The sequence below is a fragment of the Cervus elaphus genome, chromosome 11 (assembly GCF_910594005.1).
Source record: "Cervus elaphus chromosome 11, mCerEla1.1, whole genome shotgun sequence".
Taxonomy (NCBI): Eukaryota; Metazoa; Chordata; class Mammalia; order Artiodactyla; family Cervidae; genus Cervus; species Cervus elaphus.
In genome coordinates, this window is record NC_057825.1 from 37,141,503 (window position 1) to 37,157,593 (window position 16,091).

Sequence of the window (16,091 nt, forward strand, 5' to 3'; positions counted from 1 at the left end):
GCCCTGGCCCCAAACACCAGCCCCATGTGCATGACCTGCTGGTCACCAAGGGACAGCAGCCCTGCTCAACCTGGTTTCAGCAAAATGTGGAATTTATTGAGGAATGCTGGAGTGTGCCTTAGAACCTATGGACAAGAATCTGGCTGGGCCCAAGGCAGAGAGGAAACCATGGGCTCTAATGGGACAGGAGCCGCGCCATGGACTATCTAGCACAGTGCCAGAAACACAGCACATGCTTTGTAAGTATTTACCAAACTGATCTGGAAAAGCTGACAACCACCATATCAGATGGTATCACTCTTTTGCTTAAAACGTTCCAATGGATTTTTGCCACCCTTAGTGTAAAATCCACATTTCTTAATGTGGCTTTCAAGGCCCTCGTAATCTGGCCCCTACCTCCCTGTCCTGCCACGTCTCTAGCTGCTCCAGCCTCTGGTTCTCATCTCAGTGATAGTGTCCCCTGGCCTGGTGCCTACACACACACACAGACACACACACACATGTACGCACACACACACACATGCTCCCCTCCCCCCTCTAATTTCCATGTGGCATCTCCACACACTTCTATTAGTTTCCTAGGACTGCCAGGACAAATTACCATGAACTAGGTGGCTTTAAAATAAATATTGACTCATAGTTCTGGAGGCTAGAAGTTCAAAATCAAGGTGTTGGCAGGGTCATGCCCCCTCTGAAGCCCAGAAAGGAGAGTCTTTCCTTGCTTCTTCCAGCTTCTGGTTACTCCAGGTATTTTGTTTGTATCAGAATAATTCCAATCTCTGAGTCCATCTTTACATGGCCATCTCCACTCTGTGCATGTCTGTATCTTCACCTAGCTACACACATACACACACACACACACACACACACACACACACACACACCCTGGCTTCCTGCCTACACCCCTGTCCTCCCAGCAAAGCTGGTCACCTTTTGAGGCCTCACTTCAGGTTTTGTCTCCCCTGTGAGGCTTCCCGGACTCTCTTTCCCATGCATCCCCCTCCTCACCTGACCTGCATCTCTGCAGCCACCTCACTGGAGAGCAGAGGCTCCTTTACCTGTCTGTTCCCAAGACTGTGGGACCATGAACTGGAACTGATGGTCAGACACCTTGTTGACTTCGACCAAAAATGGCATTTAAGAGAGAAGGCTTGAAGTGAGAAGGATCTGGCTTAGGTTTACCAGTTTGTATTTGGAGACTTTGGGATGTAATGCTGGAGATGTTTTCTTGATTAAGGCTTGAGAAGGAAATGGCAACCTACTCCAGTATTCTTGCCTGGGAAATCCCATGGATAGAGGAACCTGGCGGACTACAGTCCATAGGGCCACACAGAGTCAGACACGACTGAAGCGACTTAGCATGCATGTACACTATCCTAATAGCAATGTTTGGTATTTAGACAGCCTCTTAAAAGCCCACCTAAGCATTCCTGCGTGGTATGGCCCATTCTTCAAGTCCAGTTGTAGTGTCTCCTCCTCCAGGAAGTCTTCCTTCCACCTTGGATCTCCTGAGTCCTTCACGTGACCTCTTGGGGGTGCTGGTCCCATGGCACCCATATCATGGTTGTCCTTGTGCACACCTCCACTATTCTACCAGACTGTGCTCCTGGAGGGGGACAGGGATCAAGGGCTGGACATCCTGGTGTCCCTGCCTGCAGGGGCCACAGACATAGGCCCCTTAGAATGCCCCCAGGAGCTTCCTCCAAGTACAGATCCTGGGTCCACTGTGGGGGCTGCTCTAACTTGGGGCTGGGAGTCTGCATGGAAAGGTGGCTGAGCATCGGAACCTCTGCCCAGGGCAGGAGAGGTTGGTATGGGACCAAAACGAGTGTGCCTGAGAGGCAAGGGCAGAATAGCAGCTCACCACGGGTCTCTTCCCACCCATGCAGGTTTGTGTGTGCCCAGCTGCCCAACCCTGTGCTAGAGAGCATCAGCGTCATTGACACACCAGGCATCCTCTCCGGGGAGAAGCAGAGGATCAGCAGAGGTAAGTGAGGTACCTGGTAGGCGTGGCCCTGGCTCTGTGTTGTGTTCTTTCCAGAATGTTCTCTGGCTTCTATACCAGGATAGAGGTTCCTGGGGCCTTGCTGTCTCCTGATGAATCAGTGCTGCCTCATGTGCTATGTGGGGTGGTCCTAGGCTACCACCAGAGTTCAGATCCATTGTCACTCAGGAGCAACTGGCCTCAGGCTTCTCATCTGTGAAATGGACATATCAGCATTAGCCTTACTCACCTCATTGCGTTTCTTCCTGGGCCAGACCTTGGCTTGTTCTGAAGGTCCTGCTGTCCCTGCCCCGGGAGCTGGCAGCTCTGCAGGGGAGGCAAGTGCAGGCTGAGGACTTCAGCTAATAGCGTGAGGATGACAGCGTGCTTTGAGGTGTGAGAGCAGGGAGCTGGGTACATGAGAGCACTTGAAAACTGCTCGTTCCAGCAGATGTGGGTGACTGCTCATTGAGGGAGGTCGCTGGCATGGGGGGTCAGGAACCTGAACTCAGGAGCCAGACCACCAGTGTTCTGAGCCTGCCTCTAACACTTCCTAGCAGGGTGACCTGCCGGGTTTCTTTCCTTCAGCTGCCTCATCTGTAGAGTAGGGGACATAATTCTATCTACTTTCTAGGGTTGTTTGAGGATTAAAAGAGATAACACAAGTAAAAAACCTCCCGTCTGGCACGTAGCAAATGCACGGTAAACATGATTTCTTACCAATCATCACCACCACCAGCATCATCGGGTTTTTCCTAACTAAAACACTAGATGGATAGTACAAAAGTCTTAAAGCTCCTGACTGTGCTCCCGGCCTCTCCAGCCACACCAGGCTGTGTGCCCCAGGCGGCCCCGACCCCTTCTGTGCTGATGCTGTATTTCTGGTAAAAAAAGCTGATGAAGCCATGCCCACCCCAGTCCTGGAGCTGGGAGCTGGGCAGGAGCCAAACCAGCACTCGGAAGGCAGCTTCTGGGAAGGGAAGGCTTTGCACAGGCAAGAGTTCTCTGGGTGATAGAGAACTGACCTTCAGTGACGGCCCGCCCTCCTACCACATGTGACTGGGCTGAGGTGCATGTATAGTGGTGCAGGGGTGAGGCAGGCATAGAACCCACAGCCCCAGGGATGGGGAGGGGGTGCGGAGAGAGGGGCGTGTCACACCCTCCCTCTGGTCTACCCGCCTTTTCAAAGCACTCTGTTCAGGGCCCCATAGTGGGGTGCAGGGAGCAGCTTGGGCAGCTGCCTTGCTTCTATTTGTTTCCCTAATTATTCCCTCCCTCCTGACCAGTCCCTACATCATTAAGGCTTCCTCTAGGCTCATCCTGAGTTTAGATCTAAAGGGGATTTACACAGACAGCCTGTGTCTTCTCCAGGAAGAGAGCAGACAAAGTTCTCCCCCTGAACTCCCCAAGGGTTGGGTGGCTATGTTCCTGTAAGTGCAGTCTGATCGTGGGTCCAGAGAGGATTCCTGCCTTTGGGTTTCCAAGGGCACTGGACTGGGAGTTTAGAGCACTGGGTTTTAGAACCTATGGGTCTCAGTAGGTCACATTTTCCCCTGAGTCATCATGTCCCTGTGAGTAACAAAGGGTAACGATACCCATCACTTGACCTCATGATGTCCACAGGCAGTAATGGAAACTTGAACATCAGCTCTGGAACTGGATCGCAGTGAGCTCCCTTCTTTCAACTTTATCTGACACCCAGGGCCGCCCTATTAAACAGCACCAGGGCAATCTATCAATACAATGGCCTTCCTTGCAGTTGTGCAGTGCACTGCCTGTGCAACTGTACATGGCAGCCCTGCTTCTAGAGATGCCTGCCTTCCTCAGCTTCTGTTCCATTCTGTTCTTTTCATATTCCTCTACCTTTTCTCTTGACTTCACCTTTGGACCTCAGTGGCTGCTCTACAGTAAACTGGGGGCTCAGTTTTCCTGCCTGCCCTTCCTATCCCCTTCCCACCCCATGCTGACTACCACCAGGTCTTACCCCACTTCTGGGAGAAGTGATAGCCCAGTGTGTGTCTCTGCAGACCAGTTTGATCTCTGCCCTCCTGAGCCTAGATTATAAATGCAGCTGCTAGCAAAGTAGCCTGGGATAAAAACAAGAGCTGAGAGCTGAGCTGCCAGTCCTTCATCATCAGCCTGGGGCAGGGCTGACCTCAGCACTGCACAGAGACCAGGAAAATAGGGGGTGGGGATTGGATACCCTCAGATATCAGGGGCACCCCAAATAAGGAAAGTTTCTAGCATGAAGACCCGCCCCCATCCTTCACAATCAGCCATAGAATTCAGTAGTTCAGTGTATACCTATATACATATAACCCCACTATCTATATTCATCACACCCCTCCTCCACACACCCCTCCATGCACTCACACAGGTGTGTGCACAGAACCAAACACTCTTCTGTGGCCTTTTGCCTGGGCTCTCAGAACTCTGGGTTTGGCCACAGCACAGATTCAGTGCTTCTTGCCTCCCTGCATCCCAGGGCCAGGATAGTCCATGGATAGCCCAGCAGGTGTGCACATGACTGAGGTGGTGAGTCAAGCCTGAAATCCAGCCACATTCCACTCACTGAGCCTCATGCCAGGTTCAAGGCTGTGTCTCACCAGGAAAACAGGGCATCGTCATCACATTTACACTGAGCCTCTTCTGGGCCGAGGCCTGGTGTGCCACTTCTGCCAGAGGCCCCTCCCAGGCCTCAGACTTCACAGGTGGAGCACTCAGGCGCCAGGCCCGAGCTGGGCCAAGTGTGGTCCTCGGTGAGGGTGTGCCCCCTCTGCCCGGATCTGGAGGTGCCTTGGGTGTCTTGTGGGAGAGCAGAAGCAGGGACATCCGGGAACCTGAACCCGGGAAGTCCCGGCCCACACTTGTCTCTGGATGCAGATGCTTTGGGGTGGGCTGGAGAGGGGCAGGGAGGCAGTTGCTGGAAGTGACAGGATGTGTCCAGCCCGGGACTCATTACTGGGAAGAAGCGAGGATGCAGCGGAAGAGGAAGGCTCCAGAAGCCTGAGTGTCCTCACACTTGGGAACCACATTTCCTGTCCACCTCCCAGCTAGAAACCCCCACAGGCCCCACCTTAGAAAAGCAACCCCACGCTGCACCGCACACATCACTCCCAGCGGACCCCATCCTGTGCAGCTGAGCTCAGCAGGGCCGGAGCGGGAATATACTTGCTCAGGTCACACAGCCGGGATGGGAACTCTGGTCTCCTGCTTCCCTGTCCAGTGGCTTTTTAGCACATTAGCATGGCCTGCCTGCCCAGGAGGAGCTCAGAGAAGAGCAATGGGGCACGCTCTCCTCTGCAGTTTTCCCCTGGGGACCCCGGAGGGTCAGGGCCAATCCTCACAGTCTCCCGTCCCTGGCCTGTTCCTGGCACCCTCACTTAGGGGCCTCCGGGTCCCCGACCACACACCGTACATACACACCTGTAGGGTTGTCACATACCAGGGTGGAGTAGCAGAGTCCCGAGTCCCTTCAAAAGGGTACACGGACACCTCGTGGCCACCTGGGAGGCCTGGGACAATGCTGTTGGGCTGCTTTTCAAGGTAACTTCTGGGAGGCATGCAGTGTGGCCTTTGTCATCTGAACTGGTCCCACACTTTGCAAACTGATACCTTCTCATTTCTCTTTCTCTAAGATGTCTTTAAATCTTGACAGATTCTGGAACAGGACCTTTTATGGACCCACCTCAAATAAGTGCCTGGTTGCAGGGCTCAGCGCCCGGAGCTCCAGCCTTGCGGGGCTCTGAGCCGAGAAGGGAACACAGAGGGGAGTAAGGATCTGGGTCCTAGCCCCAAGTTTACCACCACTTGGCTGTGTGAGCTCGGACGAGCCCCTTCACCTCTGTGTTCTCTCTCTCCCTTCCCTGTTAGATGTGTCTGCCTGTCTACCTCCTGGCCCATGGAGAGTTATGAGAGTCAAATGAGACTGTGGCTGAAAATACCAAGAAATATGCTGCCTTGTCAGCACCCTTGCACTGCCTCTCAGGCTGTGAAGGAAGCTGGTTGATGACTAAGGAGTTGCTGCACTTATTGTTGTTTGTCTCATTGATTTCCTCCTGCCTAGAATTACTTAGAAATGCTTTCTTTCCAGTGCTCTGGAGCCTGGGGTGGGGCGTGGGCCTGCAGGCTGCCCAGGCTCTGCTCCGGGGGCCTGCTCACCCACTCTCCCAGAGGAGGCAGATTTGCTACCTGTAATTCCAGGACGGCCAGCTTCACCATCAGTCTGCCAGGGCTTGAATCTCCCACCAACCACTAGTCCACATTTCATGAGCCCCTGGGCTACTGCTGGGACTTGAGAGCTCTATTGTGGGGCTCTGAGCCATTCCCAGGACCAGCGAGGGAAAGAGGGCTTGTCACCCCAGATGTCACGGCAGAGCCTCCAGAATGAGTTCTGGGCCCTCCCCATGGCTCTCTTGTAATCATGGTTCTACCATTGATCCCTCACCAGTCAGTCATTTTTATCCCTGTTTTACAGCTGAAAAATTGAGGTTCAGACTTGCCTAAATCCACACAGAAACTAACTGGGAGAGCAGCCCATTCCCCTTTCCTGAGCAGGTCTACTCCGTGCTTTTCTGATGCTCCCATTCCTGGATCTGTGTGATCTCAGTCTACAAAACTACTTAGATACCCAGCCTGGAGCCTGCGAGGCTCTATAGTCAGGAGCAGGGAGGCTGAGCTCCAGAGAGAGCCCGCAGAGTCATTGTTTGACTCTCATTTCCTCGCAGCCACACCTGGGTAGGAAGCTTTCTCCTCATTCCCCCGCTGGTAATTTGATAGCCAGCCCTGCCAGAGCGAGCAGAATTTGCAAAAGTGGAAGGATGAAGAGGAGGCCTCGGTGCTTCTGAAATTCTAGAAAGGGTTTCCAGAAGCCATCTGCCTGCCCTCAGGCAGGAGCAGGCTTCATATGGGTACCCAGGACATCCTAGACAGCAGCCCCCAGCCTTCCTTCCCCCGATTAACAAGCAAAGAGACCAAGGACCAGAGAAGGAAGGCTTCTTGCCCCAAGACACACAGCAAGTTGATAGCTGAGCAGAAACTAGAGGTGGGCTTGTCCAGACCAGTGCTCCTCAGGTGACCCCTTCAGAGCACACCCAAGTCATGGAATCTCAGGCTTGGAAGAAGCTCCTCATAGAGGGGCAGAGCCATAGGAGCAGCCCGGGTCACAGGCAGTCTCACCTGCATCCTCGTCGTTGATTGGATCCTCACAACCAGCCTCTGGCAGGGTCAGGTGGGTTCCAATTCAGAGACCAGGAAACTGAGGCCCAGGGATGGCTTGGTCACTGTCCCTGGGATATAAAAGGCAGACCAGGCCTCACATTTCGGTTCTGAGCAGCACATGCTAATAAAGCGCCTACTGTGTGCAGGGGACCGTGCTGAGCGCAGGAAAGCAAAGGAGGATGAGTGGGCCCTGCCCCGCCAGCTCCTGGTGCAGTGGGGGGACGATGCATCCTGAGGTTTCCTGGGTCAGCCGAGAGGCCAGTGCCTGCCTGAGGGCACCTGACCCAGCGGTGGGGACAGGCACAGCCCTGTTCTGGCAGCACTGGCCCAGTGTCTCCCTCTCCTGCCCCTCCCCCTTCGGGGTCCAGTCAGGCTTCTGGGATTTGCCCCACCCACTCCAGGTCTTTGTAGCTGAGCCTCCTTGGGCAAGGCTACCATCCTTGTGGACTGGCGAGGGCTCAGAGGCCGGGAGCCTCTTCTCTGTAGCTTCGCTGGCCCCTTCGATCTCCCTAGCCCGTGGAGGGGTGTCTGGAAAGCTGGGCTTAGAGCCAGAAGACCTGCGCTCTGGTCCTGGGCCCTGGGCAGTCTCAACAGCTTGCTTTGAGTCGTGTCATCAAGTGTCCAGGACTAGCTGCTCTGGCTGCCCAGCTGACGGTGAGCAGTTGCCTCCAGCAGCCACATGAGGTGTGCTGAGTAATGAGGGCTGAAATCTGCCACACAGGAGGGGGGTACATAGGGAAGGGGCAGCCTGCTCTTCGCAGCCACCCTCCCCATAGCCGGCACCACCACAGCCAAAACCTTGTCCAGCTAGATTTGGGAGCGGGCCTCAGCAGAAGGACAGAGGCCTCTGAGCCCCACTGCCCTCCCCAGCCACAGCGGAGGGCAAGCTTGCTGGTTCCAGGCACCGCAGCAGCAAGGTCGCGACCTGTTTTCCAGGTTGTTGGGGCACTGGGGCTCGGAAGTCAATTTGCCTTGATTTTCTGAGCCCTCTGCCCCCCTCCTGCCTATGACTCTGAGGGGCTGCCTTCTGGAGGTGAGGTGAGAGCCACCCTCCACCTGGCTGTGCTGAGGAAGATTAAAAATAGCCAGAGCCAGCCCTTGGAAGGAATGGGGGAGGGAGTGGGTGTTGGCTGCAGGTCCCCCTGGAGCAGGTGGGCAGGGACGATGGGGCTCAGCGGAGCTGCAAGTCCGGCCTGGGCACAAGGAGGGGAGTGGGAGGCAGGGGGCTCACAGGTGCAGGACCACCACCCACAGGACCTGTGGAGGGTGCCCAGGGCCCTGTAGCCGGGTCTAGTCCTGAACACCCCCTCCCCCAACACACACACACATATACACACACCAGCGATTGACTCTCCCCTCATCTCTGAGTCTCTCCTCTGGAAAGTGGGACTGTGCCTGCCTCAGAGGGTGGTGTGGGGGTGAATTGAGGTCGTGATGAGAACTGAATCGAAGTCTGAGGCTCTCACAGTCCCTCCAGGGGATTCTGCTGCACTCGCACTGAGGACCTGGTTACAGGCGAGCAGAGCTGCTTGCCTCTCAGTGGCAAGGCAGCTGCCGGATGACCCTCCCTGGTCTCTAATCTTCCTCTGTGAGGCAGGGTGGGAACGGCTGGCTTTTTCCTTTTGGCTCAGTCTCCCACTCAATGGTGGCAAAGAACTCTGGGACCCCAAGGTCTCTGCCTGTAAAACCCTGTGGTGTTGGGAGCCAGGGTCTTTGAGCCCACCCAGAACCTAAGGAAGGGCTCCTACTGCCCTGCCAGCGGGGGCAGTGGGGAGCGACAGAAGGCCCAACACCTCCATCCTTATCCCGGTGCTGCTGCTGCTGGGCTGTGTGCCCTCGAGCAAGTCACTTGACCTCTCTGAGCCTCACATCCCCATCTATTGCCCTTTATATGGAAGAGGAGACTGAGAGGTGAAGCTGCTTCCTCTCTAGCTGCTAGGTGAGCTGAGCATCTCTGGTCCTTAAAAATGTATTAACTATTTGTATGCCCATTTATAGATGGAGAAACTGACTCGGAGACAGTTGGTAACTGGCTCAAGGCCAAATAGTGAAAAGATGGAGGAGCCAGAGTTGAACCCAGATCTGACTCCTGAGACCATGTTATTTCCACTGCACCGCCGCCTCACCCCAAATCCCTACCCTTCACCCCAAAGGCCTCACCCCCTGACTCTGCTCTGCCACAGGGTACGACTTCGCTGCCGTCCTCGAGTGGTTCGCCGAGCGGGTGGACCGCATCATCCTGCTCTTTGACGCCCACAAGCTGGACATCTCCGATGAGTTCTCGGAAGTCATCAAAGCCCTTAAGAACCACGAGGACAAGATGCGAGTGGTGCTGAACAAGGCCGACCAGATCGAGACGCAGCAGCTGATGCGGGTGTATGGGGCCCTCATGTGGTCCCTGGGCAAGATCGTCAACACGCCGGAAGTGATCCGGGTCTACATCGGCTCCTTCTGGTCCCACCCGCTTCTCATCCCAGACAACCGGAAGCTCTTTGAGGCTGAGGAGCAGGACCTGTTCCGAGACATCCAGAGTCTGCCCCGAAACGCTGCCCTGCGCAAGCTGAATGACCTCATCAAGAGAGCCAGGCTGGCCAAGGTGAGGCTGCCTCCGGGAGAGGGACAGCATTGGCGAGGCCAGTGGTTTGGGGATGGGGTCAGCTGCAAGGAGAGAGGGCTACTGCCTGCAACCCTGAGCTATTATCTGCCCACGTGAGGATGTCCGGTAGTCACTGCCTTGTGAGCGTCAGCCATGCCCACTCGGAGGGGTGGGGCAGGGTAGCGTGGTGGTTACAATGACATGCCCTGGCATCAGATGGCCAGATCAGAGTCAACTCCATAGTTTACAGTGTGATCCCAACCTCAGCAAGGCTCTTAGTTGCTCTGTGCCTGCTTCCACATCTGTGAAATGAAAGGGTTAGAAGACAACATAGAATAAAACGGAAAAGCTCTCATCACAGTGCCTGGCGTCCTCACAAGTGCTTTGTTCATGTCAGCTGTTGTTACTGTCTTCCTCAACAACATCATCACCAGAATTACCATCCCTGTTACTGCCTTGACCTTAACCTCCTCACAAGCTCCCCTTTCCCCACGATTTAGTGAAACAGCTCAGTGCTATAAGCAATGGAAGAGAAAAAGGATGGAAACAAATTATTTCAGAAGTAGGAGCAGGAGGAGGGATTTGTGGGAAAAGATGGAGTGAGAGGTGCCCTGGAGGGAAGGAAAGAACTTGATCTTGATGGTCAAGGAAAGAACTAGAGGTCTTGATCTGAAGGCTTCTCTCTGCCCCTGTTATTCAGGTTCACGCCTACATCATCAGCTCTCTGAAGAAGGAGATGCCCTCCATGTTCGGAAAGGACAACAAGAAGAAGGAGCTGGTGAACAATCTGGCCGAGATTTATGGCCAGATTGAGCGGGAGCACCAGATCTCACCTGGGGACTTCCCCAACCTGAAGAGGATGCAGGTAACCAGGGTCTGGGGGCTCCAGGAAAGGAACGAGTTGGCTGAGCAGCTCAGGCTTGGAGTAGGCCACCCTTGGATCTTCTGGGGAAACTCTTCTCAGCCCAGAATCAATAGGCAGGCAGGTGGTCCTGGATCTGCCCTTCCTGCTGGGCTGACACTGGCCCAATAGGTGCCAGACCTGGGTCCTGGGAGAAACATGGAGCCCTGGTGCTCCCAGTGGGCAGCGGTGTTAGAGGGGGCTCTGATACCTTCCCCTGTCCCGGTCACCACTGGTTTGGAATCCCCACTACATCATGTGAAACAGGACAAGTCACCTGACAAACATTCTCTTGGCCCTTCGTTGCTTAAGTTTACTGCTGAGATCTGCCTTGGCAGTGATTTGAACATACGCCCCCGAGAAGCAGAAGTCTGTACAGGAGTTTGTCATCTTTGGGATGCACCATGGGCGCCTCTCTTGGGCCAGGGTCGGTCACACATAGTTTCTTATGTCCCCCAAAACAACCCTCTGGGGGAGGCACTTCATCCCCCTTTCACAGGTGAGCAAACTGAGGCTTACAAGTGTAATTAACATGTCTGTGGTTTTAGTAATGTTTACATAAGCTGCAAATAGAAACCCCAGGAGCTGTCCAAGGTCTAAGCAAAAACCTACCACACCCTGCTAACTGGATCCTCTCTGACTCTTGTCTACATGTTGAGGCTACAAAAGCACCACCTTATCTGGATACTGTGAGCATAAATCAGATTAATGTTTGTAAGGCAGTTAGCATGGCCTGGCACAGACTATGCTGTTTAAATGCAGTAGCAAGTTAGGTGAGATTTCACCAGTAGAGGAGGCAGGGAGATGACCACAAGGAATCTACCTCTGCATGATTTTTGCAACTTCCCATGATTCTGTAATTATTTTAAAAGGAAAAGTTTTCAAGAATCAGGGGATTAGGAAAAATAGCAGATGTAGCAGTAATATTGTTTTTGCTCTTGTTGCTCAGAGGGTATCAGAACATCAGTGTAGTCCCAAATATATGCATTTTTGCTTTCCTATCTAGTAAAAGAAAAAGAAAGAAAAACATAGATGTCCAGAGTATGCATTTGTTCATGTATCCATTCGTTCCTATAACTATCCACATCGAGCCAGTCACTTGTTTCAGAATTGTTTTCACATGATTTGGGTTTCAACTTTCAGTTTCTCTTTCTGTTAAGAATTTAATGATCTGTAAGCAAACTTTGGGGAAGATGACATTTGAAAGGGATCATATGACTTTTTAATGTGAGGAATTCTTTTGCAGCACAGATGGTTTCACCTTCTCGCTTGTTTGCCCACCTGATGTCAGGTTCTGTTAAGGATGCTGGTTCAATATGTAAATGACTGTACTGTGGGGACATATGTGTGGGCTGATGGGAGTACTCATTGTGACCCCTGAAAGACACTGGGACCCCTAGTTGGGAGCCCACAAAACACACCTCAACATGGACAGGCTGGGAGAGACAGGGAGCCTAAGGTCAGGAGAAAGGGCTTGTCTGTTCCACCCTCCACACCCCTCCCAGCCCTACCCTGGAAGGGAGGTGAGGATGCCCAGGCTCACACTTGGTCTTGAAATATAGCCATGGGTGTTTTCTAAATTTTTGTGAGGCGTGCTTGTCCTGAGGCTGTCCCCTGTAAACTGGCCTCCTCCCAGTGTCCTGAGATTGCTGTGGCCAGAGCCAGGGTGGGAGCCGAAAGCTCTCATCTTGTCATTATAGCGGCCAAAGAGAATCTGGGGATGTTTGAGACCTGGGACCTTTAAAAATGGCAAAGACATGCAATGCAGAACACATTTCTTTTACCATGTAGTGTGGCGGTCATGGGAAGGCAAGGAGGGGAGCTTTTATAAAACCTGCCTACCTGCTCCTGCCTCCTGAGTCAGAACCCTCAGGGAGAAGCTGATCATTGAAAAATCTCTCCAGATGATCCCTCAAGCATCCTGATTAAGAACCACTGGCTTGGGAATGACCTTTGGCTTCTACTGTGATTTATTTCTCATTGCCTGTACCTCCCTTTTTCCTTCCTGAATGGTGATAGAATGTGATTTCCCACTCTCAGAAGGTCACAAGGAAGAGAATGAGCATGTAGTGGAGTGTGTTTTCAAGTGTAACCCTTCTTGAAGTAGAGACCCACATGACTCAGTCTCAGAGGGGTGGAGCATTCAAGAACCACTCACTGTTCAATCAATAGCCAAAAGGAACTTAGAAATTCAATGACTATTGTCCCTTGATATGCACATGGGATTGGTTCCAGGACCCTCCACAGATCCCAAAATCCATGGATGCTCAAGTTCACCATGATATAAAATGATGTAGTATCCACAAAAGCAGAGCCCTCAGATATGGAGATCTGACTGTATTTGCTTCCTAGAACACTAAAGGAATCCAAACAGATCAAAGTTAAGTGAAAGTGAAAGTCACTCAGTCATGTCCAACTCTTTGCAACCCTGTGGACTATACAGTCCATGGAATTCTCCAGGCCAGAATACTGGAGTTGGTAGCCTTTCCCTACTCCAGGGGATCTTCCCAACCCAGGGATCGAACCCAGGTCTTCCATTGCAGATAGATTCTTTACCAACTGAGCCACCAGGGAAGCCCAAGAATACTGGAGTGGGTAGCCTATCCCTTCTCCAGCAGATCTTCCCAACCCAGGAATCAAACTGGGGTCTCCTGCATTGTAGGCAGATTCTTTACCAACTGAGCTATCAGGGAAACCCCAAACAGATCAAACCAGTTGTTAAATCTCTTTCTTCTCCAATCCCTGCAATTAGCCTCTCTCCTGAAAAATCCACCAAGAACCAATATGCCTTTTGTCTCTTTCTCTCGTATCTTTTCTGGGCCCACTGTCTTCTGTCCTCACCTTTTTTCTCTCTCTCTTCCCAGGACCAGCTACAAGCCCAGGATTTTAGCAAATTCCAGCCCCTGAAAAGCAAGCTGCTGGAGGTGGTGGATGACATGCTGGCTCATGACATTGCCCAGCTCATGGTGCTGGTGCGCCAGGAGGAATCCCAGCAGCCTGCCCAGATAGTGAAGGGCGGAGCGTTCGAGGGCACCCTCCACGGCCCCTTCGGGCACGGCTATGGGGAGGGGGCCGGGGAGGGCATCGATGATGCTGAGTGGGTGGTGGCCAGGGACAAGCCCATGTACGATGAGATCTTCTACACCCTGTCACCGGTGGATGGCAAGATCACGGGCGCCAATGCCAAGAAGGAGATGGTGCGCTCCAAGCTGCCCAACAGTGTGCTGGGCAAGATCTGGAAGCTGGCCGACATCGACAAGGATGGCATGCTGGATGATGAGGAGTTCGCACTGGCCAACCACCTCATCAAGGTCAAGCTGGAGGGGCATGAGCTGCCCAATGAGCTGCCCGCCCACCTTGTACCCCCCTCCAAAAGGAAGGCCGCCGAGTGATGGGAGGCGGGGAGGTCCAGAGCAGGCAGGTGTTAGAGGAGATGGGAGAGGCGTTCACACACACACACACACACACACACACACACACACACACGCTGAGACCGGCACTGCAGATAGGAGGGAACAAGGATCCCCAGGTTTCCAGGATACATCTCCAAGTGCTCAGAATTGGCTGAAGCACAGAAGCACCCAGAGTCCCAGGAGTCACGCCTTAGTCTCCATCCCTCTTTCCCTCCTTGGTCCCACTGCCTGGAGATATACCTTCTCCTGTGGAGGCAGTTTACTTGGCCACAGATGGCCCACCCACCTCCAGATTCCCCCAACCCAGAGCAGATGGAAAAGGCTTTTCACTTAATAGACAATCCATTTTTTTCTATGCTTTATCCCCACCTCTTTGACTTGCTAACATGAAATCTGCTCTGGGGCCAGGAGATGGGAGGGGAGCGGGGCTTCCGCAGGGAGGGGCGTGAAGGGGGGAAGCGTCCTCAGGGAACCAGGCCCCAGACTTGAAGAGACGTAGCTGCAGCCATGAGCCCTTTTCTTTCCCATGCTGAGGCTCTGACTGCCTCAGCAGACCTGGCTTTAAACTTGCTTGCACTTCCTTTCAAAGAATCCCGGAACCAGAGAGAGAAGGGGAAAACTTGGCAGCAAAGAAAGCAAAGAAACTGTCCTGTCATCCGTTGCTCTTGTAGCCAGTCAACGGTGCTTTTATTCCACAGATTTTGTGAGATTCCTGTTTTTCCCACCTGGCCTCTGTGTGGATGCTCGTACTTGACACATTTATCCACCCCTTCTGAGTGCCAGGAGCTGCATCAGGCGCTTCATATACCTTATTCCAAGTTGTCCTTAACCACTCTCCAAGGAAGTCTGTGTTAGCCCCTACCTTTTGAGCTGGAGACTCAGTAGAGTTCAGGTGACCCTCCCAGGTCACACAGCTCACATGTGATGGAGCTAGGGCCACACACTCTGCCCTCTGCTGTGATGATGTACAGGATCCCTGTGTTTCTGGCTAGTGACAAGCTGTGAAGAGTTAGCTGAGCACACAGGCCCCTCACGGGCTCCCAGAGAAGGCTAGCAAGGGAGAAGGGCCAGCCAGCATTTGGTGGGCCATCAGTCTGGCCATCTGTCACAGCACAGAAGCAAACCGTGCCTTCTGGCGATGTGCCCCATGTTCCCAACCTCGCAGAAGCCCAACAGCAGCAGCGGGAATGTGAACTGGCCTGTTGGGTGCTGTTTCCCTCTGACTCTGCTCCGCCTCCCACCCCGCAGCCTGAATCATCCCTGCTCAAATGCAGCCTCCAACTCTTCTCCAGTGGGACCTCCTGCTGACTGTCCTGAAGGCCAGTTCGAGAGGTCTGAGGCTGTGTTCCCTGCAGGACCCACGACTGCAGTGTCTGGCAAATGCCCACCATCCTTGATGCCCGACAGCCACCCTTATGGTCTCTCCCTTGGCTTGCTTTGTGGCCATGGAACCAGTCACTTTGTATGCTATGCTTCTACTGTGATGGAAAAGAAAAACAAGTATAAGTTATTTTGTATCTATGTTCAGACTATATAGAGAATATTCTATGTATCTACAATGTGCTTACTACTGCAGTGCATTTGTCATTAGTATTCATGTTAATATAGCACATTTATCCTTTGGTATCTGCTTGGCCATAGAGCATGATTCTGTGGGAGGCTGACGGAGAGGAGTTGGGCTCTTAACTTGGGCATCTCTGGCAGAGGATCGGGGCCACCTATAGCCAGCATCCACAGGTAGCGTCCCGTTGGCCTGGTGCTTCTCCAGGCCCACTGACTACCCAGGCTGCCCTGGTGGAACCACCCTGCCACTCTTGAGGGGAGATGGTCCCCAACTCCTGGGCTTCCTTCTGCATCCACACATTTCTCTTTCTCATGAAACGAAGACCAAAGGAAAACCAAGGCACAGAGGTCCAACCTCCTCTAATTCAGGTGCCAAGCTCAGCAGAGGACCGTTTCTCAGCTCTATGCCTTTAT

General features: G+C 53.2%; 1 protein-coding gene across 1 annotated transcript in view; it reads left to right on the forward strand.

Annotated features, from left to right (window-relative positions):
- The window catches only part of EHD3 (EH domain containing 3), a 28,490-nt gene extending 12,750 nt beyond the window's left edge, over window positions 1-15,740 (forward strand). Inside the window, exons 3-6 of the mRNA XM_043917512.1 lie at window positions 1,890-1,987; window positions 9,388-9,800; window positions 10,501-10,665; window positions 13,566-15,740. Coding sequence (XP_043773447.1) covers window positions 1,890-1,987; window positions 9,388-9,800; window positions 10,501-10,665; window positions 13,566-14,093 — 1,204 coding nt within the window. The 3' untranslated portion in view covers window positions 14,094-15,740. The remainder of the gene's footprint in view (window positions 1-1,889; window positions 1,988-9,387; window positions 9,801-10,500; window positions 10,666-13,565) is intronic.
- Window positions 15,741-16,091: the final 351 nt, after the last annotated feature.